This window comes from Esox lucius, chromosome 8 (assembly GCF_011004845.1).
Source record: "Esox lucius isolate fEsoLuc1 chromosome 8, fEsoLuc1.pri, whole genome shotgun sequence".
Taxonomy (NCBI): Eukaryota; Metazoa; Chordata; class Actinopteri; order Esociformes; family Esocidae; genus Esox; species Esox lucius.
Genome location: NC_047576.1, coordinates 34,591,842 through 34,618,435, shown reverse-complemented (window position 1 = coordinate 34,618,435; position 26,594 = coordinate 34,591,842). Strand labels below are relative to the sequence as shown.

General features: G+C 39.4%; 1 protein-coding gene across 2 annotated transcripts; it reads right to left on the bottom strand.

Moving 5' to 3' along the window:
* Positions 1-205: 205 nt before the first annotated feature.
* On the bottom strand, positions 206-14,240 carry LOC109615529. 2 transcript variants are annotated; one of them, XM_029121421.2, is made up of 5 exons: positions 14,019-14,240; positions 13,533-13,574; positions 12,212-12,308; positions 3,848-3,975; positions 206-2,895 (listed from the first exon to the last, which is right to left on the bottom strand). In XM_029121421.2, exon 5 carries the CDS (start codon positions 2,571-2,573, stop codon positions 1,662-1,664), a length of 912 nt encoding a protein of 303 aa, XP_028977254.2. In that variant the 5' UTR covers positions 2,574-2,895; positions 3,848-3,975; positions 12,212-12,308; positions 13,533-13,574; positions 14,019-14,240; the 3' UTR covers positions 206-1,661. The 2 variants fall into 2 exon arrangements, with proteins under 2 accessions (XP_028977254.2, XP_028977255.2); XM_029121422.2 differs by lacking the exons at positions 12,212-12,308; positions 13,533-13,574; positions 14,019-14,240 and adding exons at positions 5,827-5,935; positions 6,115-6,186.
* Between the last annotated feature and the right edge of the window lie 12,354 nt (positions 14,241-26,594).

The following is a 26,594-nucleotide window of genomic DNA, read 5'->3' as shown; positions in this document are numbered from 1 at the left end:
TACTCATGTCTCAATTTTATTTTTCAAGCACCTGTTTAAACAATATTACACTTACAGTTAATTCTTTTGTGAGCTTAAAACAAATAATGAAAACAATACTAAAATAATAAAGACATTAGCACCCCGTTTAATTCACTTGTGATCATAAAATAAATAAATAATGAAAACAATACTAAAATAATAAAAACATTAGCACCCCGTTTAATTCACTTGTGATCATAAAATAAACAAATAATGAAAACAATAATACTAAAATAATAGAAAATTGTGATAGTGATAATGTAAGAGAAAGGATGAAGAATTATATGAAACAATATGGTACAATAAACAAATCAGAATCCAAACCATAAGACATAAGAATATCAAACAACTTGTGGTGCAAAATATCCCTAATCTCCAAAACAGAAGGTGCTTCTGCAGTATGTGCAACTTTGTAAGAATTGACATGTTCAGCTAAACAAAACGTTTTTAGTGCAGTTGTAATCAAAAGGATCTGCTCATCTTTGATAACAATATTCTGGATTACATGAAATACAGGCATTTCATTTTGAACTTGAACACAAACTGCTAATCCTAAACGGTAAGTAATTCCACAGCGCTTGACCCATTTTACATTTAGAACCTTAGTCCACATAGGTACATTAAGTTTCTCCGCAATCTCAGCACCAACTTCCATTTCATTTAAGGGAGTCATTTTCCCAGGACCTAATTTCATGTCATTTGGATCAAATGTTTGCCAAATGTAAGCGATTTGGCACTGGTGTTTTTTGCTAATGTTTTTGTTATGTTTTTAAAGCTTTTCAACTGCTTTTAAAAAAAGTTATGCTTCGCTTCATAACGCACGCACCAACTATGTAGCAATGGTCCAATTTTCTGCATACAACTGGGGTAATGCACCATAAAATGATGCTTTGGCAACAAGTTCTTGTCAGGAAACAAATGCTTAAACAAACTGTGGTGCTCTGCAATCAGGTGTTTCAAATAAATAGTGATACCAGTGGATATAACTGAAGAAAACACTATATTGACTATCTGAAGCAATAAAATAAACAAATACCAGTGATGATCATTAGGACAGACAAGATCTCCAAACATAATGGGTAGATGACGCAGTAAACACCAGCTCTGGGTGGCATTTAAGCCCAAGTCATTGGAACCCTCTCTTAATGCTACACCAGGAGGTTTGTTGTTTTGTTCCAAGAAGCCATAGTTGAAACTCTGAATTCTTCTGTGTACTTCTGCTGGTGTGGTGTAATTGTCAATCAGGTGCTGAAGGAGTAATTTCATTTCATATTGTCCGACACCCTCTAATATATCATGCATGATATCAACTGAAAAATTTGCAGTGGTGTGGAAATATTGCAACGAATTTAAAAGGCAAGACTTTTTTACTCCCATTACATAAGGTAGACTGGGATTGTTCTGCATACTCTGACAATGTTCAGCATGAAGTTCTTTAGTTCGCACTGACATCTTTGGACTATCTTCACTGAACTCTGTCTGAAAGTCTTCTTTCTCTAGTAGGCAAAAGCGGCAACAGTACCTAGCACTGAAAGATTCTACAAAACCAAATAAGGAATGAAATAAACCAACTAAATGAATATTTAGAAAACTCGAATTGTATTTAGGGGAAATATTTCTAAGGGTAAAATAGATAGCTCCTAATTTATGTATTCCCTTTTTTGATCCAAGGGGATTTGAGCATTCAAATTCATCAAAAAAAGCTGGATCTGAACAGCATGTCTTTGTTTTGAAAAGAGCGCATGATTCTTAAATAATTCTCCATCTTGTATGTCATAAAGAAAATTTGGTATTTGTTGTGAATCCCTCATCATCATATCTTTAATGTTAGGGTGCTTATAAATCGACTGTATTGTCTCAATAATTGGTATATATACAAATTTATCCTTAACAATGGTTTGGGCGAAAGTTCCAATTGTTCTATTACGCCGTGTAGCAAATCTTGTACCGAGAACATATTCAACAGGATCTATTTTCCCCCATTTGTCCGAAAAGTACTGCATTCTCTTACTCTCAGTGTTTAATGCCACAAAAGGATTTTGCATTTTTTCAAAACACTGATCAATTTGAGACTCAACCAAACTTTTTATGGGCTCCTCTAAAGATAAGCTCTTTTTCACAGACTCTTGTGTTTGACTATAAACGTCTCCAACCACTTCTTCTAGAGCACTAACAACATAGTTAATAGTTGTCTCTGCTACACCAACAACTTTAAGTTCGGCTACCACTGTTGCACAACTGTTTTCTATATTTGTTTTTGGGAGTACAGACTCACAAGTTGAATTTTGGTTTGGTAAAACACCTACATCCCCTAGTGAAATGGAGTTGGCGTTGGATGAGCTTTCACCATAATCGAGGTGTGAACGGTCAATCGCACAACACTTGCTGAGATGCTTTCGTAATCCAGAAAAACTATGGTAAACATGTGAACAACCTCTTTGAGCACATTTTAACTTCAAACTTTTGCCTGGACAAAGGCCATGAACTAACTTAAAGTGCCTTATAAGGGCATTGGCACTAGCATGCCCCCTTTTACATATGAAACAAATCATCTGCTCACTGGAGCATTCTAGCTCTTAACTCAGCCACTCTAGGATTCACCTTGGTGGTTTCAACATCTATGTCATAGACAGTGGTTTGCAGAAAGTTGTACACATTGGTAAGTTCCTGACAGTATGAGGTGCCAAAGACAAAGTGAGCTTTGAAAAGCTCATCAACACAGGCCAGTGAATTAGAGGCCTTACAGGGTAGAGCATGTTTGTCAATAACAATAAAACAAGACTGGACCCTACTTCTCCTTGGCCCAACAACAAGCAGATATGGCTGGAGGCTCTCTCCAATGGTATCCAAGTGCCCTTGGATACTGGTACCGGTCTGTGAAAGAATGAAAATACATTAGTGCCAATGTGACTTAAAAGTTAAACTCACAATACACAATGAATCAAATATACAGTGATGTCTTCCACCAAAGTTTCGGTAACACTTTACAATACGGGGGCACTAATAAGCATTAATTCATGCTTAACTAATGCACAGATAATACTGAATTAATGTGTAACTCATGATTATCTAAGCTATTCATTAATGATTACTATATTAGGAATTAATTAAGAGTATATCTGGTTAATATATTACTTCATACATTAATTGTTATTAATTAAATATGTCATTGTGGATTAATTCCCTAATACATTTTTTTTAACTAATAGTGTTAATTAATATGTTAATTACCACAATGAGCCAAAAGCCTTGAATTTCAACTTCCAGATATTACAAGTAAACTAATGTGCATTAATACATGATTAATTACTGCATTATTACTGCAACTTCATGTGTAAATTACAACAATTACTAAATGATGAGTTAATGATGTGCCTCAACAACATGCATTAACGTTGACAGCCTAAATTAATTTATTTCATAAAATCACTGCATTTGCATCATATAATCGCATAGTCGTGACATTGCAATTGCGATATGATAAAATGTGCTGCACTAATGCCAATGAAAAGGTGTCTCAATTTTTTCATTTTTATATGACTTAATTCCTTAATTTCCTGAATTTCTCTCATTTCCGGTGAACATTCTGTGCTCACTGTACATCCACACAAAACCATCAATGGTTGACTTTTTAATGTTGTATTTCTATTTTTTATTTTGGTTGCAGTCTGGAACCCTGCTAAGTATGTATTAAGTAGAAAAGAATAGCACAAGAACAACAATGTGGAGAACCAAATAAGAACCTGTCTGAAAAATAAGCAAGTTCAATGTCACACAGTAACACAACATTGTGAACTAGTGTCATCTGCTTAATCAGTAGCTTCACCTTGATGAATTTCACAAGACAATCACATGCTTTTCTCGCTGAGATCTTTCCCGGTGTTTTGCGGCCTTGACTTGAGGGTGGCAAAAGGTGAACCAGCATCAGAATGGAAGACATGTCGCTGTCCCAACCTGGAGACAAGGAAAACAAAATAAACAAATTTGTTTTAAGTTTTTAGGTAGAAGGGGTTGAACATACCCTCCTATTCAGTTGAACTAGTTTAACTTAGACTTAACTTCACTTGGATGATATGCTGGTATAAATACATTTAACACTCCAGTACTTTTATACTGCACACAGAATCAGTATTAACAGCATATCCATGGCCAAGTCTTGACGACTACAGATGTGATGTGTGGATGAATTAAGGTGAAACTTCTAAAGATATTGAAATGAGGTCATAGAGTTAAACTTTATCTACTACATATCAAGCAAACTTTTTTTTTTATTCAGAGACCCAAATTAAATCAATTTCAAACTGTAAATCTGCATCTCCTATACAAGGCCTTTGATAAACGATCAGGGATGAAAAGATAGAGAAACAGGTGATTTTCATTCTGACAGTTAACCCATTGCAAGTCTGTGTTGCAAATGAATCAAGCATGTCTAATGGGTAAAGTTGTGACCACAATTTTATCTGAATCATGGATGGAAATTAGCACCAGCCACCAGCCAAATGCTGGTGATTTTGTGTTGTGGCTGGTAAACTTGTTCTACCTAGTAGCCACTGTGGTGGCGTAAATTAAAGTAGCATGCTGTTTCACCCGGACACTTTTAGAGTAGGCACAACTTGAGACTTTACCCTATAGAATTTTCTTGGTAACAGACCGCTGCGAAGTATAACAGACCGTTGCCATGAAAAACAGAGCGTTGCTATGGACTCTAACCGTACAGGATTCTAACCGTAGACGGAGCGCACTATTTTCTTTGGCGGAAGCTTAGCGGAAGCAATACAATCGTAAACTATCAATAAACTCCTTTTTAAATCAATATTTTGTTTCAAAGTAATGATTTATTTGGTAGGTAGCCATGTAATAAGCGGGATAATGTATAGCGAGTCGGTAGTTATTGAGAATACAACCCCTTCAGGCTGCTCAAGATCCCTCCGCTTCGCGTCGGGCTCCCGATTGCAGCCTGTCGGGGTTGTATTTCTCAATAACAACCTCCTCGCTATACATTATCCCTTACTTAATCATTTGTTCATGTGCAGTAATTCATTAATGATGGAACTTCCATTAATGAATAACTAGCCTAAACATGTGATGCGTAGGCTATGCGAATAACTAACGTTAAAACGATTAACACATTGCTAACACTCTAGTAATAACCACCATGGAACCTAAAGTGTTACCAAATGCACTATACAACATGAATTAACTTTTATCACTAACTTTTTAATTTGTAATAACAGTTTAACAGTTCTGTTAAGGCGCTCATCCACATCAAAATGGCGTCATCAATCCTAATGTTAATTTAACTCATTACAGAGTCAAGTACATGTGGCCTCCATCTATTCTAACGTTAACCTAACTCAATACAGAGTCAAGTGCATGTGGCGCAAAACTCCGCTCGTCACGATAGCTAACGTAACGTTATAGTGGACAAATATTTGATATTAAGCTAACTTAGCTAGTTTAACTGGTGTCAATTACTTGATTTGGTTACAAAAATAAGATAATTTACGTTTAAAATGTGATCCTTAAACTCTAAGTTAAGGTTAGGCTATGTGTTCACCTTCCCAGTAGGTTAAACTAACTTAAGCTAAACATTTTGGTGCACCACAGCATCTAAAAAGTGATTAACGTTAGTGATTTCTCCTCGTTTAGCTAACGTTGTCGAGCACTAATGCTCACGTTAAACTTCACATCAAGTTAACATGAGAAAGCAATCTCTGTAATGTTAAAACACGGCAAAATGATTTGAGCTCAAAAACGAAGCGATTATTATGAAAATAGGTAGTAACATTTTAAAATTATACTTACTTTTACGTCCAGCAGAAGCTCAACTTCTCTTCCAAACCCACATATGCAACGGTCGCGATCGCCGTGATGAACGTAATGGCGGATAATACACTCAGGGAGAGGAGACAATCTTGGGGAGGAGTCACAGTTAACGGTTACTCCAGATTACTCTTTAATTTTGCTCCCCCTCTGTGGACACATTTTATTCTGTTCACTCAAAATAGATTAAAAACAACTATTTTTGAGGAAAAAAAAAGTTACTCTGGAAAAATTACTCCTGTGTACTGATGTGTTGCTTTACCCACACACCATTGTAGGTACCCTGGATGAGGTTCGTGTCGTCAGCTTGCCCACCGGAGTCACAGAGGTGCCGGCCGGTGTGGCCACAGTGGCATCTCAGACTGCTGCTCTCACAGTGCAGGATCAGTTAGATAATATGGACCTGTCATCATTGTCTGCTGAGGAACAGGGTCCGGTGAAGTCTCTTCTTGGGCGATATAATTCCGTCTTTTCTGCCCACGACTGGGACCTTGGGTGCACCAACCTGATTACCCATGACATTCCTCTCGTAGACGACGTGCCGGTCAGGCAACGCCATAGGCGTATTCCGCCGTCTGAGTACGAGGTGGTTAAAGAGCATATACATCAATTGCTCGAGTCACAGGTAATCAGGGAGAGTAGTAGTCCCTACGCTAGCCCCATTGTCCTCGTCAAGAAGAAGGATGGAACCCTACGAATGTGTGTTGATTACCGGCAGCTCAACTGTAAAACCCAGAAAGATGCTTTCCCTCTTCCGCGCATCGAGGAATCGTTGGAGGCCAGCGGGTATAATCAGGTCCCAGTTACTGAGGCAGATCGATCCAAAACTGCACTCCGTTTGGGCTTTTTGAGTGGAATCGCATGCCCTTCGGGCTCTGTAATGCCCCCGGCACTTTTCAGCGGTTGATGCAACGTCTGTTTGGGGATCAACAAAATCGGTCTTTGTTGCTTTACCTTGATGATATTGTAGTTCTCTTCTACCATACAGCAGCACTTGGAGAGATTGGAAGTGGTGTTGAGTTGGCTGCAAAAGGAGAATCTCAAGGCAAAGCTCACCAAATGTGCCTTTTTCCAGCAGGAGGTACGTTACCTGGGGCATGTGATATCCAGTGACGGGGTGGCCACAGACCCCAGCAAGGTGGAGGTAGTGGCTAACTGGCAGCCCCCTGCGACCGTTTCAGAGCTGCGGTCGTTTCTTGGGTTCGCCAGCTATTACCGCCGTTTTGTGGAAGGTTTTGCTAAGATGGCGGCCCCTTTACATAAGTTCGTGGCGTACCTGGCGCCAACCAAGTCCAAGAGGAGGGTAGAGCAAACATTTGTTGATAATTGGACAGAGGAGTGCCATTGCAGTTTTGAAGCACTGAAAACCAAGCTCACAAGTGCCCCAGTGCTTGCTTATGCTGACTTTTCTCTTCCCTTCATTTTGGAGGTGGATGCAAGTCATGGTGGCCTTGGGGCAGTGTTATCGCAAGAACAAGTTGGTAAAGTTAGGCCTATTGCCTATGCCAGTCGGGGCTTGAGGCCCTAGCCCTAACCCGGAGCGCAACATGGTGAACTACAGCTCTATGAGATTGGAGTTTGTGGCCCTCAAATGGGCCATGACAGAAAAGTTTCGGGAGTACCTGCTGGGCCATAAGTGTGTGGTTTTTACTGATAACAATCCACTTAGTCAGTTGTCATCCGCTAAGCTTGGTGCAACAGAGCAACGTTGGGCTGCTCAGCTGGCATCATTTGACTTCGAGGTCAAATACCGCTCCGGCCGAAGTAACAGGAATGCAGATGCTCTATCACGTCAGTATCCACCTGGTCCAGCAAATATGGAAGCTATGCTTCCTGGCACATCACTCCCCAAACCACTACAGCAGGCCCTTCAGGGGATGCTGGTTGAGGCAACTTAAACTGCCATTATGGCCCTGCCTCATTACACTACGTCTGATATTTATGCCCTGCAACAGGCTGACTCAGTTATCCAGGAGGCTCTTGTGTTTTGGAGACGAGAGCAGCGTCCCAACTTCGAAGAACGTCAAAGGGCATCTCGGCCTGTATTGGTGTTGCTTCAGCAATGGGACCGCTTGGCTGAGAGAAGTGGTGTTTTGTATCACCAGGTGTTTCGGCCTGATGGTGGGGAAGTAGTCTTGCAGGTGGTAGTGCCTGTCTCCTTAAGGGAAGAGGTGTTGACTAAGGTCCATCAGGAGCACGGCCACCAGGGCGTAGAGAGGACTTTAGAGCTTCTACACCAACGCTGCTATTGGCCCGGGATGTCCTCGGACGTGTCTCGGTGGTGTCAGTCTTGTGAGAGGTGCCAAGTTGCCAAGGACTCTCGATTAGCCAAGTCTAGTCTTATGGGACACTTGTTGGCCTCGCGGCCTAACGAGATTGTAGCCATTGACTACACCATGTTAGAACCCACCCAGGGTGGTTTGGAGAATGTCCTGGTCATGACTGATGTGTTCAGTAAGTATACACTTGCTGTCCCCACCCGGGACCAACGAGCACCTACTGTGGCTCAAGCTTTGGTGGTGGAGTGGTTCTCCAAGTTTGGAGTTCCGGCCCGTATCCACTCTGAGAGCTCCCTTATTCAACAGCTTTGTCATTTTTATGGCATTGAAAAGTCTCGCACTACGCCATACCATCCGGCCGGTAATGGCCAATGCGAACGGTTCAATAGGACGCTCCATAATTTGTTGCGTACTCTGCCAGTGTCTCGGAAGAGAGACTGCTTGCCACAGGTCCTCTTTTCTTACAACACCACTCCCCATCAAGCGACAGGCGAGTCTCCGTTATTCCTAATTTTCGGTCAGGAACCTAGGTTGCCGTTTGATTTCTTGTTGGGTAGAGTTCAGGATCCTGTGGGTGGACATGTCCACGAATGGATCCAGGAGCACCAGACCCGCTTACAGCTGGCCTTTGAAGGTGCTACAGAGAGGCTGTGGGTTGCCGCAGAGCGGCGTAAGAAGAACTATGATCGGCGAGTGAGAGTTGTCCCCCTTAAAATGGGCCAGCTAGTTTGGCTTCGTGATTTTTCGGCACGGGCCATCATAAGCTTTGTGACGCCTACGGTCCGGTGCAGTACAGGGTCCTTAAGGTGCCCAAAGATGGAGGGTCGGTGTATACTATTGCACCCATGGACGAACCAACCAAAGCCAGACAAGTTAACTGTGCCCTGTTGAAGGCTGTGGTTTGCGCGCGTCCTTTAAGTAATGCTGCTTCGCCTTGTTGACCCACCTCAGTCGGAGAATGAGTGGTCCGGGGATGACCTGGTTGTTGTGAGGCAAGAGGTTCCTGCGGTAAATCCCACTCGCATGGCTGTGGTCATCCAAACCACCCCTCGAATACAGCCCCTACCATCAGCCCCGGTATTTACTGGGCCAGGCCCCTCTGTGATCCCGATTACTGAGGCAGCAGCAAGACCTATTAGTCCTCCGGTCTTTCTGCCTGCCTTCCAGCCGGTGATGGGTGAAGTGGCCAGACGTCGGACAGCCCGGCCAACGGCCGGCCAGCATTCTAATGTCTATCACCTGCCAAGACCAGTAGGGGTAGTAGACAATGCGCTTAATCCCCATGGTCCTGTGTCTAATGAAGTAGTGGCCCTCTTTCGTCCTTGGAGTTAGTCTAGGGTATCGTTTGAAAAGGTGACGATGAAAAGGTTGCGGTAGATTGTAGCAGTATGAGTTTTAGCTCATAACTACCTGTGCGTTTTCGGCCAATCACAATGGTGGAGCGCCGTATAAAAACAGCCAGTAGTCCACCCACTGCCTTGCTTGCTGGGGACTGGAGCACACTGCACTTCCGGCTTGTGACTGCTGTGATTTGTCTGCTCGAGCGTTGGGTAAGGTGGTGGTTTGGCTGCCTCTGCACTAAATGTTGTTAATCATTTGCGGCCGTTATTTTACTATGCATTAAACATTTTAGATCTTCGGCTGGCAGATTCACCTCCCCCTACTCGCCGAAGTAACACAATAATGCAAAGCGAGTAGCACTGATAGTTGTCTGCACGTTGCATTCTCGGGACGTCTTCCCTCTGGAGCGACTCGAACTCTGCGTAACGGTATGTGGGTAAATGAGGTGGGAGTTATTTCTTTAGCTTTATTTGGTGTTAATTGTTGTTTTGTGTAAACATTAGGGATTGGACTGAAGCTGCCGGAGAGTCTTATTAGCTGCCGAGCATCTCAATTACCAGCTGTTTGTTTTGCCTACACATGATGTTAAAATAGACTACTATTTGAACTGTGGTTTATTGTTGCGGCCCGCCATCCAACCATTCTCTGTTGCTTCTGTGGGGCCATTATGTAGGTCTCAGTCCCTAAGTGTATGAATGTTGTGGGTTAGCCCACCTACCTGAAGAGTGGCTGAAGTAGTTTTTTTCCAGTTTGGTCTTTTCATTTTTGCAATATTGTTTTGACTTTATTGTTGAAGAGTGAACTCCCTTTGTTTGTGTGTTCCCCCTCATGTTTTAGTGGCTGAGAGCTGAAGGTGGTATCTCCCTTCCAGTGTGCTGTGCCTCTCCCCTTTTTTTATTTGCTGTGCTCACTGTTTGTTTGCGTGTTCACGGGTGACTTTCCCTGAGATCCTGTTCCATCCTTGTTCCCCTTTCCCCCTCCATCAGGTAAGCCTCAGCCCTAATTATTTGTCCCCTATTGGTGTGAAGGTATTTTTAAATTGATTGTTTTTAATTGCATTGATTTTGTAATAAAAATTTATACTTTTTTTAAAGTTGAACCTCGTCTTTGGCGCCTTCTTGTAAACTGACCTGTGTGTCCTTTAAACATTATATTGAAGTGGTGATTCAAACTAATTCTTTGGGTGAAATTCCCCGAGTGGCGTTGTCGGTGTTTGGTTTTGTCAGCTCTCGTGCCGCCACACAAGGACAAGACAAGTCAAGGACAAACAGAAAACACAAAGTGGAACGGTCCCCTCAGGCTGGGACCGTTACACCATAGATAGATAATAAATATTTATATAAAATATATATTTAAAAAAACTACAGCCAAAGACAATCGTTTTAACGCAATCGCATTATCAAGAAACAATATTTCCTCGCAAATAATAATATGCATCCATTTTATTTGCAAGATATATATATTTTTTATCACAATACTTTTTAGTTGATGTTTTACTTTGAATATTAATTATTTTGTTTGCAATACTAATACTTTTGTTTGTTCTTATTGAAGTAAAATTAACTCCATAAAATGTTATATACATTCGACGGCAACAATAACACTTAAGATTTTCGTATTTTGCCTGTTGCCACTGGCTGTTTTAATAGCTTGTTAGCTTGAAATAGACTTAATAGGCCAACTTGGAAAAGTCATAAGAATTGAGCAGTTCCTAGCGAGACTGAAGACTAACTTTAAACTGACAAAGCTATTTCATTTCATGGCACAACAACGTTTGTCTTGCTTTCATTTCTGAATGACATTGATACAATACCTATCAATATAGGTGAAAAGAACTAACTTTTTAGTCAAGTGAAAAGACGAGAATATCGTGGAAACACCAGAACCCGGTCCACAACATGTTTATAGAGGAGAAAACTTTTGTTTTTTTACTGAAAAAACCTAGTGCAGCTTTAAGTACTTGGTATCTGTACTCGGTATCGGCAAGTACCCAAATGTAAGTACTCATACCTGAAAAAAAGTGGTATTGGTGCATCCCTAATAAGAACACAAGCCAATATGGAATGCCTCACCCCTCCTTAGGTTATTTTCTTCTCAAACGGTGAAGAATTGTGAACTCAGGAAGAGAAGAAAAAATTTACTATAAAATGAAACAAACAATAAATATTATCCAACTGATAAAATATAATAACACAGGCAAAGATGGAAGCTTTACTGTTCCTTGTTGTCAGAAATGAGTCTGAGTGGTGATTGATTCTATTTTCACCCCCTGATCACAACATGTTTAAAACTAGAAAAGATGGGTTTTTGTTTATGTTTACATGTTATTTGTGAATTTTGAGCTTTGACACAACCCAGGTGTTTAGTCTTTGTTCTCCTTCTACGGACACAACCCAGTCGTTCGTTGTAAATATTCCATTGCCATGCTGGCTAAGATATATACGGGACACCTAATCATGACGTGAATGCCACACAACCACTGAACTTACCAATGATGACAACACACAAAACATAATTAGAGTTTTTTGATTAGTTGTCCTTTGTATCTGAAATTAATGTCCATCCAACTGTCCCGTATATCAGTAATTCATATCCATTCTAGAACTCACTTCTAGTCAATCAGGAACAGGTATTCAACAAAACTGTGTTATAAATATTTTTAAACCAGTGTATTCAGTATTGTAACTGATCATTTACATTAATCAGGCAGGTTTTAAATATAATGACCACATAAAATGTGTAGTTACTGGTAGTTGCAGTTTGCTGTGGGTTGGGGCCTGTTTTAAGACTTGAGGTTCTCCACAGCCTTCTTTCCTAAACATGCTTGGCACTGCATAACAGCCTCTGTAATGTACAGAAAAGTCACACACCAAAAAAATCATTAGATACATCGTTATGTACTTCCCTCAGAATTGTGATTACCGATTTCATACTAAGTCAGGAATCATGAAACTTTACTTAAACCTGAATTGACCTTGACTGCAGCTATATTTGAAATTAGACTGTCATGGTCCTCATACAAAATTGGACCTATGACAATGTGGAACTATGTTTTTAAGATGAACAGTTATATTTAGTTCATCAATAAAGTGCAATTTAGTGTATCATAGGTTTAATGTATTTACACAATATAGAAACGTGTGACAAATTAAAAGAAAAACCAACATGAAGTGTCTCAGTAAGGTGTTGGGCCACCACGAACCACCAGAACAGTTTGTTATTTTTCATATTTAAGTGTTTAAAAGAATGCAAAAATAGAGCAATCATTTGTATGACGTACTATTATTTAATTTGTTCTTGTAGGGCATTGGACACCAGGATTTAATTCCCCCCTCTAACTTTTCTGTTAGGCTCTGTTATATCTATCTTTGTGCTTATATAGTGGTCACTAATCAAGATATTTGCACTTTGTCATTCATTAACGATCAAAATACTACAAAAATACAGTACTCAAAAGCATTTAACTTAAATGGTTGCCTCAGTGTATAAAGCATGCAGCCTATAAAATCTTGCATTATCCTACGCATTAAAATGTATCAGCTTAATTACACTGTATAATCAGTGACAATTCTACTGAGATATCCAACATCTATTACAGAATGCTTGTGTATAACAATATTATTATTATTAATGTAAATCCTCACCAAAGGTGCCAGATCCATTTTTGGAGTTTATAGGCTTTCAGTCACAGCGGAGTGCAACACAAGCATTGTAATAATCGCTGCTGGCAATGGCAGTGAAGTGCTGCTTGAATTTATGATATATTACTCAGTCTACATATCTTCCTTGAGACTGACCAAAATATTAAGGAGACATCGTCTTAATGACAAAAGCTAAAGTTGCTCTGCATTATTTATGCTTCACATAAAAATGATTGGTACCCCAATAAAATGTTTGAAATTACGATAACTAGAAAAGTGAAATATTGCTTAATATTAAACAACACACAAGCCAATTGTATGAATGTAAGCTATAACCAATACATTTTTCTTACCCTAAAACTGCAGAATGAAAACACTAACAATCTAGTAACATTTCTATTGATGATCTGTGTATACAGTAACTTACTTTAAATACTTGCACTGTGGTTCTTCTTACAGTCAGGGAAAGCTGCAATGATAAATGAGAATGCATATTAAGGACTTTGTATGTTTGTTAAAATATTGTGTACAACATTGTGTACTTCCACGCAGATTTTCCGCGTAAAAATGATCTTGCGCTGGGAATTAATATTTCAATGTTCCACTCCGAAGCCTAGTGCACATTACAGAAATAAAGTACACATCAGAAATACTTTGAAAACATCAATGATTACTGCATGTCTCACACCTTGAATATACTAATACTTGACTTGATTGTTTATTTCTGTCCCAGCGAGTGAAACACTTGCACTGAGCCCAGCCTGGCTGGGGAAAAACGCTAACAACCAAGCCACCTATTGACTTACTGTACTGTAGCTTGCTAACATTAGTAATTCGATGGGAACTACCAAACTGATTTTATCTATGTCAGATAGTTATCTATCTGCTTTGTAAATAAGTTAAATAAGCTTACCTGAGATTCATTGTCCAGAAATGATGATGGTGCCCTAGAAATGTTGTCGGATTAACGAACTAAACAGATGTTTGTTAATGTAGTCGTACAGTACCGTTAGCTAGCTGCAGTAGCAACTTAGCCAGGTACAATGCACTCAAGATTTTCTGTAAACTCACGGTATTCCGTACAGTTAAGCTTGTGTACGTCAATAAAAAAATAAGTTCTACCAAGTTAAATACAGTGTTGCCAACTCTTCAGTAAGGAAAGTCGCTATTGGCTGTCCTAAAAGTCGTTAAATGACATCATCGTCTAATTTGCATAATTTGCCATTAGCATCATTAATGGATTATTTTATTTTTTTTAACATACAAAACTCTCGTTGGGGAAAATAATATACATGCATATTTACAAATGTTGTCCATGTACAAGAAATAATCACCTGAGCAAAGAACAAATCAAAAAAGGGGCGCTATTTTAGTCAAAATCAAAAGGCTAGAATTTTTTTACATTTAGAGCGACACACAAGGGGAGATGATATCATGGTCATGGATTAAGAGAACTGCACCAACTGCACGTAATGGACGCTGCCTGTAGGAGAGAACTAATGTCGTAGGAGAAACAAAAAGTGAGTAAAAACACCCTAAATATGTATAGAACTACAAATTAACTTTCTTCGGTCGTTTCTTCTTTTTTTGGGACCGGCAAAAGTTACCCAAAAGAGACACTCTGGCGGAGCGCAAGCGCAATTTATTTTCAGTCTGGATGCGGAGGAGTTAACATCTCCTGCTCTGACTGCAGCTCAGAGGATCTGCTGTGCGAGGATTGGGCCGCCTGTGACTGCTTTCAGACGGGGGAGGGGCCCATGGCGGCACCCGCTGCTCGTTGAGAAGAGTAAGAACAAGTTTCCAATAACACCACAAAAAGTCGCTTTTTTTTTTTTTTTAAAAAGTCACTAAGGGGGTCTGAAAAGTAGCTAAATTAAGCGACAAAGTCGCCAAGTTGGCAACACTGGTTAAATATGATTTCAATACCCGAATGAAGGTGAAGTTATACTCTTTCCAACTAAATCATTGTGGAGTCATTCGCAAAGCAATGGAGATACACCGGAAAGCAAGGCTTTGTACTATTTAGGAGTACTAACTATGGCGGGACGCTCGATCTGTGGCACATCTGCGCATGCACAGTTTACAATTTGTGTATGCATTCCATCTGGTGTTGTGGGAGATTATATAGCATTAATTTGAATTGCGGGGAGGGGGGAATTCTTGTTTCTCAGAAGATCTTCAGGTGAACCTAGAAATATTTGGAGTATGTGGTTTCCGATGTGGTGGCAAGGAATGACATTGTAAGCAAAGTACTTGTAGCAACGACAATAGGAGTTAACATTTCCCGGTTGCGTAAGATTGTTATCAAACTGGTACAAAAGCTGTTACAATTTAAGTATGTCGTATTAGTGCTATATCCTGAGCAGGTAGGGTAGATTACCAATTATGTGGTCATTAATATCCTTCAGATAACGTTGGAGTAACATAGGATCGTTACCAAACGGGTACATAAGTAGTAACCTTGTCAGTAGGTCGTGTAATTACATTCCTGAGATGTGTTCAGTAGGTAAGTGAGACTACCAATTATGTGGTCATGCAATTACCTTCGGATAACGTTGCCACAACTTTGTGAGAAGGTAATGTCATGACCAATCCATAACGTCACGGTTGGTCCTGGTTACATAACGTGTTAGCTGGGTTAGACAAATGTATGTGTTTGATGTTTGTGTAGCTAAGATCTATTAATCAATCAGTGTATATGCAAAAATAATTTAAACAATTTCAAAATATCAACCTGAAGCAAAGCATGTTAGGAAAATTTCTCTAACTCTGAGTTACACTTAGTAGAAACATTAGAGTAAGAAATACATTAGGGTTTACAGTGTGGCATAGGTAATTTTGTGTTGCATGGGGAATTCCTCTTATTTATCCACAAAGACCCATTGAAATCTCTTGACCGTATGTGCTTACCAATGATTATTTGGCATTGTCAATTAATATTTCCATGCAAAGTATCGATATTACCTATATACAGTTGTGCTCATAAGTTTGCATACCCTGGCAGAAATTGTGAAAGTTAGGCACTGATTTCGAAAATATAACTGATCATGCAAAAAAACTGTGAACCCATTTATGATCACATAGTTGTTTGGCTCCTTTTTAAATCATAACAATAACAGAAATCACCCAAATGGCCCTGATCAAAAGTTTACATACCCTTGAATGTTTGTCCTTGTTACAGACACACAAGGTGACACACAGGTGAAAATGTCAATTAAAGGGGAATCTGTGGCTTTTTAAATTGCAATTAGTGTCTGTGTATAAAAAGTAAATAGTCAATAGATATCCAAAGCCTTGCAAATGCCAGTCAGTACTGTTCAATCACTTATTAAGCAGTGGAAAATTCAGGGATCTCTTAATACCAAGCCAAGGTCAGGTAGATCAAGAAAGATTTCAGCAAAAACTGCCAGAAGAATTGTTTGAGATACAAAGAAAAACCCACAGGTAACCTAAGGAGACATATCTCTGGAAAATGACAAAATGACGTTGTTTACAACGATACTTGAACAAAAGTGAGCTGCATGGTCGAGTTGCCAGAAAGAAGCCTTTACTCCATGAATGCCGCAAAAAAGCCTGGTTACAAAATGCCTGACATCACCTTGACAACCGTAGGATGACATCAAGTGACCTACAAAAAGAATGGCAAACAGCAGCTGGGGTGAAGTGCACGGTGAGGACGGTTCGAAACAGGCTCCTAGGGGCAGGGCTGAAGTTGTGCAAAGCTAGAAAAAAGCCCTTCATCAATGAAATTTAGACTGAGACCTGGAGAGGCATGCATGCCTCTAAAGTGTCTCGCACCTACTGTGAAATCGGGTAGATTTGTCTTTGTGAAGGACGCAGGAATCAAGCCAAGTACAAGGTTATCCTGGAAGAACACCTGCTTCCTTCTGCTCTGACAATGTTCCCCAACTCTGAGAATTGGTTTTTCCAACAGGACAATGCTCTATGCCACCCAGCCAGGTCAATCAAGGTGTGGATGGAGGACCACCAGATCAAGACCCTGTCATGGCCAGCACAATCTCCAGACCTGAACCCCATTGAAAACCTCTGGAATTTGATCAAGAGGAAGATGGATGGTCAAAAGCCATTAAACAAAGCCAAACTACTTGAATTTTTGTGCCAAGAGTGGCATAAAGTCATCCAACACCAATGTGACAGACTGGTGGAGAGCATGTCAAGATGCATGAAAGCTGTTATTCCACCAAATATTGATTTCTGAAAATGTCCTGAGTTAAAACATTAGTATTTTGTTGTTGAAAAATGAATATGAATGTTTTCTTTGCATTATTTGAGGTCTGAAAACAATGCATATTTTTCTGTTTTTTTTGACCAGTTGTTATTTTCTACAAATAAATACTCTAAATGACAATATTTGTATTTGGAATTTGGGAGTAAATTTGTCAGTAGTTTATAGAATTAAAAAAAACTGTTAATTTTACTCAAACACATATACCTATGAATAATAAAACCAGAGAAACTGATAATTTTGCAGAGGTCTCTTAATTTTTTCCAGAGCTGTATATTACCAATTCTCCAAGGTTATGCAAACTTTTGGGCACAACTGTATAGAGGATATTTTCTGTCAGTGTATTGGTTAATTTAAGCAGAATTGTGCATTTTGTAACGGCCAGCCACTGTGTGTTTTAGTTCTAGTTTTCCTGTTTCTATGTTCAGTCACATTAGTTGACTAACTTTTTTGGAAGAACCTCTCCACCTGTGTCCTGCACCTGCATTATTGTGACCGGACAAAAATAGACTTGGTTTCTAATTTCCTGTGCTATGACTTCACTGATAGTGTTAAAGCCTTTTTGTTCTCTTTCATTAACTGGGTTGCATTCTAGCTCCATCGTGAGAAAATGAAGACAAGTTCTGCAAAATTCCATTGAGTGGTTAGCACTTTTTTATCGTGAAGACGTTCTTTTCACTCTAAACTTGCAAAACAATTATTGTAAGTTAACTCTAGCTTTTGAACCATGTATAGTAGAGCCATGTTTCTCAAATTATTGATTTGGACTATCTTCATTAACTGAAAATACATTGATTGTTTAACAAATGAAGTAAAAGAAATCAAAGAAAAATACTTCAATACATGAGTGTGAATACATGGGCTGGTTTACTGTCTAGATTCTTGTTAAGTACAGAGAGTCCTTTAAAAATTAAAATGGTGTTAAAAAAGTACTTGAAAGTCTTAGAATTTGATTTTGTCAGGTCCGTATTAACCCGGATATTCTAAAGGCCACTTGATTGTAATCAAGATGATCTTGAATTCTAAAATGATGATCTTTTAAGAGGTTACCCCTGTCTGCCCTCCCTACAGCTGCTGACATGCACCACATAGTTTTTTTCCCTTATAAAAATCATAATATTGTTCTGATTGCGTCATCATTATTTTAGGAGATGAGTGTGCTTTTGGGAAATGGTGAAGAAATAGGCAACACAGACTACAAACTGAAAGAAATATACTGCATCCCACTGATGGAAAGGCTGGCAACATCTGTGAATCATCATCATGTGCTCACACTCACACTAATTCTTTAAAGTTCCATTCATTAGTGGGTATTGTTAGTGGTTGTAGCTGAGCCCTTATTACAGTGCATTTAGGAAATGAGGCAAATAGCAGAGGAATAACATACCAATCAATAGAGCTCTTTTCATTTCTCCTCTAATGGCTCACATTTACATTCTGTTCTTTTTTCCCCTCTCATTTCTTGTGGACTTAAAAAGAAAACACAGGAGAGATTGGTATTACAGCTATAAAACGAAATTTCTCAGCAAAAAAAACACATACAATAATGCCTTCAACCCCCTCTCTGCATATTCCAGTGGCATTTTGTTAAATTGAGTATGGATTTAACATCAAAGGTTTCATGAATTTTTCAAATGAGATATTAAAGTCAATATTTCAAGCCAGGGATATTTCAATTCAGGGGGCTTACACAATAATATAGGGGCCATGCATTCGCTGAGCAGAGACGAGCCTGCCTGCAGACAAAGCTCCATTAGTTTGCACCAGGAAATGATTATAAGTTCACAGGAAAAATCAAATCCAGACGTTTTGATACGACAAATGACATGCAATAATAGATCACAGGGGCAGCTAAAAGCCCATGTGAGGATCTAGGATTCTTCCTAAATGACAACCTATTCTCTATAGTTCACTACTTTTGACTGGCGCCCTTCTGTGCTATATATAGCCTTTGGGACCCAGTCAAAAGTAGTGCACTACAAACGTAATAAAGTGTCACTTGGGACTCAGCCCCAACAGACTGTACTCCCCTCTGAAAGAGGTCATGCTTGAGGATGTCATGTCAGAGATGAAAGCATGTTCGTGTGTAGCTCAACCATGTTAGAGGTTCTTCCATCCTCCAGACTGCATTAGCAGCACAGGCTGGTGCACCTGAATATATATATATATATATATATATATATATATATATTGCATTACCCAAGCAAAGATTTCACTTGAGAAGATGTTACTTTCCAAAAGATGTAGAGTATACAGTGGGGAGAACAAGTATTTGATACACTGCCGATTTTGCAGGTTTTCCTACTTACAAAGCATGTAGAGGTCTGTAATTTTATCATAGGTACACTTCAACTGTTAGAGACGGAATCTAAAACAAAAATCCAGAAAATCACATTGTATGATATTTAAATAATTAATTTGCATTTTATTAAGTATTTGATCACCTACCAAGCAGTAAGAATTCCGAATCTCACAGACTTGTTCGTTTTTCTTTAAGAAGCCCTCCTCTTCTCCACTCATTACCTTTATTAACTGCACCTGTTTGAACTCTTTACCTGTATAAAAGACACCTGTCCACACACTCAATCAAACAGACTCCAACCTCTCCACAATGGCCAAGACCAGACAGCTGTGTAAGGACATCAGGGATAAAATTGTAGACCTGCACAAGGCTGGGATGGGCTACAGGACAATAGGCAAGCAGCTTGGTGAGAAGGCAACAACTGTTGGCGCAATTATTAGAAAATGGAAGAAGTTCAAAATGACGGTCAATCTCCCTTGTCTGGGGCTCCATGCAAGATCTCACCTTGTGGGGCATCAATAATCATGAGGAAGGTGAGGGATCAGCCAAAACTACACGGCAGGACCTGGTCAATGACCTGAAGAGAGCTGGGACCACAGTCTCAAAGAAAACCATTAGTAACACACTACGCCGTCATGGATTAAAATCCTGCAGTGCACGCAAGGTCCCCCTGCTCAAGCCAGCGCATGTCCAGGCCCGTCTTAAATGTGCCAATGACCATCTGGATGATCCAGAGGAGGAATGGAAGAAGGTCATGTGGTCTGATGAGACATAAATAGAGCTTTTTGGTCTAAACTCCACTCCCCGTTTTTGGAGGAAGAAGAAGGATGAGTACAACCCCAAGAACACCGTCCCAACTGTAACGCATGGAGGTGGAAATATCATTCTTTGGAGATGCTTTTCCGCAAAGGGGACAGGACGACTGCACCGTATTGAGGGGAGGATGAATGGGGCCATGTATCGCGAGATCTTGGCCAACAACCTCCTTCTCTCAGTAAGAGCTTTGAAGATGGGCTGTGGCTGTGTCTTCCAGCATGACAACGACCCGAAACACACAGCCAGGGCAACTAAGGAGTGGCTCTGTAAGAAGCATCTCAAAGTCCTGGAGTGGCCTAGCCAGTCTCCAGACCTGAACCCAATAGATAATCTTTGGAGGGAGCTGAAAGTCTGTATTGCCCAGCGACAGCCCCGAAACCTGAAGGATCTGGAGAAGGTCTATATGGAGGAGTGGGCCAAAATTCCTGCTGCAGTGTGTGCAAACCTGGTCAAGAACTACAGGAAACGTGTGATCTCTGTAATTGCAAACAAAGGTTTCTGTACCAAATATTAAGTTCTGCTTTTCTGATGTTTCAAATACTTATGTCATGCAATAAAATGCTAATTAATTACTTAAAAATCATACAATGTGATTTTCCGGATTTTTGTTTTAGATTCCGTCACTCACAGTTGAAGAGTACCTATGATAAAAATTACATGCTTTGTAAATGGGAAAACCTGCAAAATCGGCAGTGTAACAAATACTTGTTCTCCCCACTGTACGTAATGACATTATGGCAGTAATAAAAGCATGCCAGAACTTCCCCACCCAGACAACACCTTTACCAAAGCCAATGAACTATCTTTTTAAGGTAGGGTTTCAGATGTTTTTGGAAAATGGGCAAGGACTCCGCAAATATGCATTATTAACATTACTATTATAATTTGCCTCCCAAGTACATACAGATTCAGCTGGCTTGGTGACTGGAACATTAGCACTATCTCAGCTTCTTGTCAGAAAGCAAGTAAGTTAATGTAATCAGAGTTCATAGGGCACTTACAACCCAAAAGTTTGCATACCCTTGGAGAATTTGTAATATATGTACCATTTGTAAAGAAAACATGAGTGAGCAGGCAAAACACATATTTTATTTCTTATGGGATTTACATTCAACTGTAGGTCATAACAGAATGGCACAATCATAAAACAAAACATGGCTACATAGACAAAGATTAACTGACCCCTGTTCAGAAGTCTGCATACTCTTAGTTCTTAATACTGTGTATTGCCCCCTTTAGCATCAATGAGTGTACAGTCTTTTGTAATAGCTGTCTATGAGGTCCCAAATTGCAGGTGGTATAGCTGCCCATTCGTCTTGGCAAAATGCCTCCAAGTCATGCAAAGTCTTTGGTTGTCATGCATGAACTGCATGTTTGAGATCTCCCCAGAGTGGCTCGATGATATTAAGGTCAGGAGACTGCGATGGTCACTCTAGAACCTTCATCTTTTTCTGCTTTAACTGCTGGAGGGTAAACTTGGCCTTGTGCTTAGGGTCATTATTGTGCTGGAAAGTCCAAGACCATCCCATGCGCAGCTTTCCTGCAAAATAATGTAAATTGTCTGCCAGTATTTTCTGATAACATGCTGCATTTATCTTGCCATCAATTTTCACAAGATTCCCCCTTGACTTTAGAGCTCACACATCCACAAAACATCAGTGAGCCACCACCATGCTTCACAGTGGGGATGGTACTCTGTTCGCTATAGGTCTTGTTGACCCCTCTCCAAACATAGCGCTTATGTTTGTGACCATAAAGCTCTATTTTGGTCTCGTCACCCCAAATTATAGTGTGCCAGGAGCTGTGATGCATGTCAAGGTGTTGTCGGGCATATTGTAACTAGGCTTTTTTGTGGCATTGGCGCAGTAAAGGCTTCTTTCTGGCAACTCAATCATGCAACTCATTTTTGTTCAAGTATCGTCATATTGTGCTCCTTGAAACAACCACACCGTCTTTTTCCAGAGCAGCTTGTATTTCTCCTGAGGTTACCTGTGGGCTTTTTTCTAGCTTTGCACAACTTCAGCCCTGCCCCTAGGTGCCTGTTTCGAACCGTCCTCACTGTGCACTTCACCCCAGCTGCTGTTTGCCATTCTTTTTGTAGGTCACTTGCTGTCATCCTACGGTTGTCAAGGTGTTGTCAGGCATATTGTAACCAGGCTTTTTCGTGGCATTCATGGAGTAAAGGCTTCTTTCTGGCAACTTGACCATGCAGCTCACTTTTGTTCAAGTATCGTTGTAAACAACGTCATTTTGTCATTTTCCAGAGATATGTCTCCTTAGGTTACCTGTGGGTTTTTCTTTGTATCCCAAACAATTCTTCTGGTAGTTTTGGCTGAAATCTTTCTTGATCCATGTGACCTTGGCTTGGTATCAAGGGATCCTCGAATTTTCCACTTCTTAAGTGATTGAACAGTACTGACTGGCATTTGCAAGGCTTTGGATATCTTTTTATAACCTTTTCCATCTTTACAAAGTTCCATTACCATGTTACGCAGGTCTTTTGACAGTTACTTTCTGCTCCCCATGGCTCAGTATCAAGCCTGCTCAGAGCATCCATGTGAGAGCTAACAAACTCATTGGCTATTTATACATAGACACTAATTGCAATTTAAAAAGCCACAGGTGTGGGAAATTCACCTTTAATTGCCATTTTCACCTGTGTGTCTGTAACAAGGACAAACATTCAAGGGTATGTAAACTTTTGATCAGGGCCATTTGGGTGATTTCTGTTATCATTATGATTTAAAAAGGAGCTAAACAACTGTGATAATAAATGGTTTCATATGATCACTACCCTTAAATAAAAGACAGTTTTTTGCATGATCAGTCATATTTTCAAAATCTATGCCAAAATGTCACAATCTCAGCCAGGGTATGCAAACTTATGAGCACAACTGTAGTAGGTCACCTGTGTCACTGAATGATGTACACACACAGACACCGTAATATACAGTATAATTACCAGAGCTGGGCACAACACTGTTAATCTGTTAATTTACAAAGTTAACATTTTCGTTAACGATTTAACGTTTAAGTTAACTGTGTAAATCATTATCAGACTAATTAACCTTTGTTACATTTAACTTCCATTAACTGAAGTCCGCTAACCCAAAAACTTCATAAATATACTTTTAAAACCCTCTAGAGTCTAAGCCAAATTTTGCATCATTCCGGTGTGGGGAACGAGATCAAATTCAGTCCTTGTTGTGCTGATTATCTAGATGCTATTTTGAAAGTCAAACATGTATTTTTTTGCAGTAAGACTACACGTAATCTCAAGATGGTCAAGAGTGGGGGGAAATCACACAGGAACCCTCGTAATACCTGCAAGCAGCTATTCATGTGTTGTAAAGATCATCTGTGATTGGCCAACAAAGAATGGCTTTCTAGTATCTGTGAAATGGATTGGCTATACTGATTTTTATGCTGGAGCGAGACCTTCCCAAAATGGAGTAAATTCAACATCACCTAACGTTGCCTTGCCTTGATGGAAAAAGACAAATGTAATGTAATTTGACTTCGTCAGGAAGTCAGGAATCCAATGGAAATTATTTGCACTTGTTAGATGTTTTTAGGTGTTTTTAGAGCAATTTTATTAATAATAAATATTAACGTTTATTGCTAACTTCTGTTACATTTTTAACAATTTAACTGATTAACAGTTATCGAAGTTCATTTTTTGATGAACTGTGCCCAGCTATGAAAATTTCCATCCAACCCAAGTGACTTCATGCTTTACATTCCCTCCCACCAAGCAGTAGCATTAATCGTTATATTCCTTGAAATGTGTCATGAAAAGTTCTCCAGACAAGGCCTCTGGGTGATGTATTTCTGGCTTACTGACACTGCACAGTTCCACTCTATGCTAAGTACTTAACAGTTCTGACACACAGAGATAAACCCTATACTGAACATGTTACAGTCCTCTCTGCATGAAGTATAGACATTCATGCCCTTTTAAAGGTTTTCCCCCATACACTGGGACCCCTATTGAACATGGCATAGTCGTTTATGGAATGTTCCCTTTTGGATTGCTGCAGTACCACTAGCACTGGTAACCAGATGACCTATTGTGTATTGTACTACTGTATGCAGAATTGTGTGCAACGATGTTCTGGTAGAACACTGCATGTTGCAGCAGTTAACCAATCGGTTGTAGCATCTGACCAAAACCTGAAAGATTATTGAGCCCCTAAGGTAAAAAAATCAGTTGTTCTGTCCCTGAGCATGGCAGTTAACCCTCATTGCCATAGACTGTATATTTGCTCACAAGATGTTGTTGTAAACAATTAGAAGGTGTTCTCTTTCAACCTAGTAAAATATGGGTAAAGCGGGAAGAAATCTGGGTGACTCCACTACCACAACTGAAGTATCACTATTTTCAGATATCTCCAGCTAAATACTATAATACTAAATACATACTGTTTGTTAAGGGCTTAATTTGTCCCACACTGAGAATGCTTTTATGAGCATCCAACACCTGTGTTTATTTGCAATGTTTTGCTTTCATTGAGTGCTGCCTACTAGTGCCTTACTGAGCTCTATAAAACATATTTTGCCTCTCTATTTAATGCAGTATGATCCAATACATACCTATTTATGTGATAGTTTCAAAAGGCACTCTGGAAATTGGTGTGCTTATTGTACTTTTCATCTTGTTTTACTAAATCTATAAATACACTAAACATATTAAACATAATTTGCTTGAGGCTCTGCATCTCTTTTTGTTAACTGTGACAAATTGTCTTATATTTTTCTCCATTGCAGTGAGTTAGTGCCTAGCAGTCTAAAGCCAGTTATTTACCTATTGATAGAAAGCAGAATATGTAATTACAAGAACACTACAAGATAATAAATCATATGTTTTCCTGAAATGTTGAAAATAAGACATCATCTTGGAATTAACTGAATGTCAGAAAACAATGACTGATAACAAAGCAAACTGACTGAAGAGTGATTCTATACAAAACCAGCACAAAATAATCCCATGATGTGTGGATTTCTTTCACAGGATTGAATCCATAAAATGTTCGAGGGGCAAGGGTTCTTCAAATACATTTGACATTTCCATTGATTAATAACTTATCCTTACAAAAATGAACCAGGGTACTTCCATTTAGTATAATTCTACAGCATAATCTGGAATCATGTACCATGGTTTTAGTATTTAAGTATGATGGTTCATGCAGTTGTGTAATGGGGTATAAAAGTGCACCCACCAATCTTTTTTTCTATACACTTCTACCACTGTATCTAAAGATAACCATGGTATAACTTTCTTTACCCAATATTACATAGTAGATCCAGATCCAGATGTAAATGTACCATGGTTAGTACCACGGTCCCATTCCTGTACTCAGTGTATTTGAATATGTTGGCCTTTCTTATAAGTTAAGAAGACAGTTCTTAACTTATACACGAAGCTAGCCACATACAGCATACAAAGCCAGCCACTATTTAACAGCATTCCAACAATGTTTAGCATTATCTAGTCGAAATGTGTAATGTTTAAAATGTTTTTATCTAAAGCCATTATTTTAAATGAGGGACATACAGTTGGAAATAATGCGGAAATAATTGGACACTGACACAAGTATTGTTATTGTTTACCAAAATCTATTCAAGTTACAGTTAAAGAGCTTTAGCCCCCCTAAAATATTAATTAACCCCTCCAACTAAATCAATATATCAGTCACTATATTTTCTCAGTGATTTCTTTTTTCGTCAACCTTTCCATCACATTTTAACTTTTTACAAATTGTATAGAAATTGTTTAGGAATCTTGTTCATTTGCCAGCATGTTCAGTTGACTCTGATGCATGGAACGTAACTCGCTCATCTGAAGCGAGGTGTCTTCTGTAAATAGTAGCTAATGTTACTAGTGGTCAGAGAAGTAAATCCTCTCAAGTTCAAAATGTAATAGCACTGCAAAGCAATGGTACGTTTTGCTATAACCTTTCAGCCATCCATACATTTTTATAGAAATGTATGGAGGTAAAAAAAAATAATTATCATAAAAATGTCATGTATGGAAATTGTTTAGACAAGTTGCAGTCCTTGAAATTCGACTTGCGCGACAGACCAGACGTCATGTAATATCAAAGTGATCAGTCTTTTGCTTCTTT